General features: G+C 38.3%; 1 protein-coding gene across 1 annotated transcript; it reads right to left on the reverse strand.

Annotated features, from left to right (window-relative positions):
- Positions 1-879: 879 nt before the first annotated feature.
- LOC123321993 (putative ankyrin repeat protein RF_0381) lies at positions 880-4,579 on the reverse strand. The gene is made up of 2 exons (XM_044909809.1): positions 2,469-4,579; positions 880-2,097 (listed from the first exon to the last, which is right to left on the reverse strand). Exon 2 carries the CDS (start codon positions 2,012-2,014, stop codon positions 881-883), a length of 1,134 nt encoding a protein of 377 aa, XP_044765744.1. The 5' UTR covers positions 2,015-2,097; positions 2,469-4,579; the 3' UTR covers position 880.

Genomic DNA, 4,579 nt, shown 5'->3' on the forward strand with positions numbered 1-4,579 from the left:
ATTCATAACTATATATATATGGAATATGGAATACTTGTTTCATTTAGAACTAAGAAATGTCAAACAATTCTTCTGCCAATGATGTGCTTGTGAGGTCGAGACCTGGGTTGGCAATTCCCAAGTTTTGTTCCTTTTTGCACCGCTTAACTTCTTATTTATTTGTCAATTCTGAATTTTTCCTCTTTTTAGTTTTCAAGGAAGTATCATCAAATTTGGGATTCAACTACAATGCAAAAATGGAGACGGTAAATTTCAAATATGGAGATGTCAAGGGCAACTTCTCTCATTCAAATAAAGCACTGATAAGCATAGCCATAAATTACACCACCATAAGAGACATAATCACAACGTTGGCAGAAGTGGCTATATACATAAAATGGGATTTCACAAACACAACCGGAAAAGACTCCTCAAAAGTTAGAAGAGAAATAAGAGAGAAAATACGAAATAAGCCGTGGGAAATAATAACAGCGTCAAAAGAAGATTTTCAATCTTTTGATTGGAAAAACACTGAAGAGAAAGCTTGCGGTTGCTTGATAGTTAGAGAGAACAATGAGTACTGTCCCACTGGGTCTGTCAAGATGGCCATTAACAGAAGCTTGAACTTGATATTGGAGGGCACACAACAAGAGATAGAAGTGTCAGTAAGAAGGGAAGATCTTAAGTGCTACAAATCAGACATAATGTGCAGTGATGAGAAAATGCTTCCATACTTCACTTTCAAGGACATGGTGACAAGCAGATTCTCATATATGCTGAGAATATGGAAAGATGTGCGAGAAAAGATAGAGAAAGGGGATTTTAAGCACCAGAATGAGTACTTTGATCCATATTTGGAAAACAAGGCAATTGTTAAGGCGAGAGAATAGCCTTAGAGTTTTCATCGTTTCCGTTTCGCCATATCTTGATATACTACCTCCAGATTCATCAGGCATTCTGTAGGGATGAACTGAATGATGTCACCAGCCGCATAACTGTGCAATCTTCCTTTCGAGATTTCGAAGAAAAAATCTTTGGCTGCAGCTTCCGCCCTGGCTCTTCTACAGCCTTCCTCGTATTTCACCCTAAGCCTCTTGCCGTATATAGGGTATATTGCGAAATTCGTTCTGGACAACGCCGACCTAAGGCCGACATTCTCACAGAGCCTTGTCGCTCGTTTTTCATCAGAGGTCATTAGGTCGAACCGAGAAGGACAAAAGTCTTCTGTGAGGCGATCGCTCAATATGGTCAGTTCAATTCTAGCCCTCACCACGAATTTATGGCATTCCACGTTGGCGTGGATCGAACGCTCGAGGTTGAGGCCTAAATCGGATTTACTAATGAAGTGCTTCAATACGACCATTTGAAGCACCTTTCTCCAGCAATGACGTCGCGGTTTGAGCAGCTCCAAGAACGTTATGCCCTGCCCGTTGACAGCGTTCGTGTCCGCCCCTATATGGACAAGGTACATGACGAAGGTGCAAGGGCCAGACCTAGCAGCAACGTGAAGCAGCGTCTGGTCGAAACTGTTTCTCGCGTTCACACTTGCACCGTACAGGATCAACAACTCCGCCACCATCAACGAATTTTGGACATCCATGTAGGCTGCATCGTTTCTGATGCAACCCTCCAAAGGCGTCCTTCCCATCGAGTCTGCGGCGTTAGGGTCGGCTCCATAATCCAAGAGGAGTTTCAAGATGTCTATGTTGATCCCGACTTCGCTGGCACAGAGTGCATGAAGGGGAGTCCTTGAAGCGTTGTCCGTGGCCTTGAGGTCGGCGCCATGTCGTAACAGCATGTCGATCTGTTCGACGGAATCATTTCCGTTGAGAGCAGCGAAGATGGGCGTCTCACCATCCACATCCTTGATGTTCACATCTGCTCCGTGCTTAAGCAGTATCCAGGAGATACTGAGATTTTTTGATGTTACTGCCTCGTGCAGCGGGGAGCGTCCTCTGAGGGAGGTTATATTCACAATCAGATTTCTCCGCACTAAATATAGCAGAAGTGTCACATTCTCTTTATCCACCGCCATATATAGTGCGTTAACACCGACCGCGTCTAGGGTGACGTTGATATCTTATATTTTGTCCAGGCATCTTATCATGAGCTTCGTATCTGTAACGAAAAAATAATTTAATTCACTAAATGTAACAAAAAATTTTATAATGTAACGTAATAATCCTAACAATTACAATCACGTAGAGCTTCCGAACATAGAGAAGTACTTTCTTGAAAGACGATGACGATGGGAAAAGAAAATTTTTGATAAACTACATAAAACATCATGTATCTCTTAAACCGTTATTATTAGGACATATTTCGAATACTGACTCCTACAACTGCACCGAAAGACTGCGAAACAGCCCGTATATCAAGTTTATTGGAAAAAATTTTGAACCAAAAGAAAATAGATCAAACTAACGAAGTTTTTCTTTGAATATGTGTTAAATTACAATATTATTGCTATTTGAATATTAAAAACTCACTCTTCTTGTTTCGCATAAGCCTGCAGAGTGTCGTTTTCCCATTGTAGTCCTTCCACAACGGGTCAGCACAACATTCGATCAGGAGTTTGATGACTTCGTTGTCCCTCTCTGATCTAGTTTTGCACACCAGAAGATCTAAGGCTGTTCTCCTTCTAGAATTCATAGTATCCACTTGGAAATCCCATTCGGCTGCCTTGTTTCTGAAAAACTCTGCCACTTTGTGTACTGGCCAATTATTCACAATACCATAAATGATGGCATCTTTGCGTTTTGTAGTTACAGCTTTTTTCCATGATTATTTTCAGTGTTGACGTAAAAACGAACGAACCCATTCTAAATCACTAAAATTCACAGAGATCGAAGTGTAGCTCGCGAAGACCTTGATCTTAACTGAAGCTGTAAGAATTCGTAAACCTATTTATGTGAAATTTCTCAGTTACCTGAAAGTTACGGTGAACCAATGAAATTTTTGGAAATTACTGCCCCCACCCTAATTACCCTACTACCCCCTTAATCGCCTCCTGGGATTGCATTGTGATGAAGTTCCGAGAAATCTGAGGCTCGTTAAAAATTTCAATGAGTCAATTTCAGCTGAAGTTGTCTATTGAATCCAATTCTAAGGAAGAATGTGGTAATTCGTTTTCATTTATTCATATTTTTCGTTTCGATAATTTCTTCACTATTTTTTGATTTCCTATAGTTTTTTTGGTTGATTATTCTCAATTATTGATATTGTTTACTATTTTCAATAACCAATCTCCTAGAAATTAAAACCATGTAGCCGCTTATGTCATAGGTTTGAGCGAATATCTTAAAAAAAAATTCAAAAATCTATAACATAAGAACCAGTAGAGCTAAACATGGGTTTAAGAGGCATTGATATATATTCATTCTTATGCGTATGTGTGATATATTCTTTCATGTCACTAATTTGTATGAAAGAAAGGGGGTAAATGAATAGTTGCGAAAATATTCAAGGAGTGACCCTGTATAACAGTTTATAGTTTTGTCGAGGGACCCTATACATCCAGTAATATTTTAAATTTGTATATAGTACTAGCTGGCCCGGCGAACTTTGTTTCGCCTCAGAGATACATAAAGTTGTATTAACTAACCATTGGTATTTTTTCAAGTAGGAGATATATTAGGCGAAATTAAAGTAGATACAAAATATACATATCATTATGTAATCGCACCCCATATTAATTCAATGTTACTTATCCAGATTAACCATAAGTATTGTATATGACTATGTTGCAGCCTGCAAAGTCAGCAGTGAACACCTGCAGTGCTGAGTCACATCCTATAGATAAGATATTTGTATAAAAGCATCTTCTTCCTTGCCTTCATAGAAGAAATAGATCTAGAGCCTTAGTCGATAGTCATAGTTTACACAGAATATTCAAATATTCTCTATTGTAAATAAAGTGTTTTTTTTAAAACCAAGTCTTCATCCCAAAATTCATAATTGGCGAGGTGGTGATGGGATTGTGCCAGGTCTGAAGAAGAGTGAATAGTGCCAGTCAAGTGTACCAGCTCCAGATCAGATACCTGTTGGTTTCAACCATCAAGCACACCCTGAAGAACCAGTGGAAGAAGACCAGAGAGTCCGATTGACGGAGTAGCGACCTCAACGACTTCAAGACTATCGGTGAGCACTTCCTATTTCTCCCCAGTTTCCCTAATCTGGTAAAAAATTAGTAAACTTGTATAGTTTTTCCTAGGTTTCTTTAAAAAACCGATTTTCAAAAGTTTTTCCTAGGTTTCTTTGAAAAAACCGATCACTAAAGAGTTTTTCCTAGGTTTCTTTATTAAGAAAGAACCGATTACTATTTTAATATTGATAATTTATCTTGATACCGTTATTACTTTATAATATTTAATATTTTCATATTTCACGATTACGTCGATAAAACATTTTTCGGGTCGTAAAAAGAAAATAAATAAGATGGCACAAGAGAGAATAGATTTGTCACTAGCTGAAAAATTTGGTATGCTCTTGCCTAAATTTTCTGGTATTGAAAATGAACTTCATTCTTTCATTAAGAGTTCCGAACAATATCTATTGATGTTTGCGGAAGAAAATCAAATAGTAAAGAATTATTGTTATG

Source organism: Coccinella septempunctata, chromosome X (assembly GCF_907165205.1).
Source record: "Coccinella septempunctata chromosome X, icCocSept1.1, whole genome shotgun sequence".
NCBI lineage: Eukaryota > Metazoa > Arthropoda > Insecta > Coleoptera > Coccinellidae > Coccinella > Coccinella septempunctata.

Excerpts from the sequence above, each read along its gene's own strand:
- LOC123321993 (XM_044909809.1), bottom strand. The coding sequence starts at position 2,014 with ATGGCGGTGGATAAAGAGAATGTGACACTTCTGCTATATTTAGTGCGG.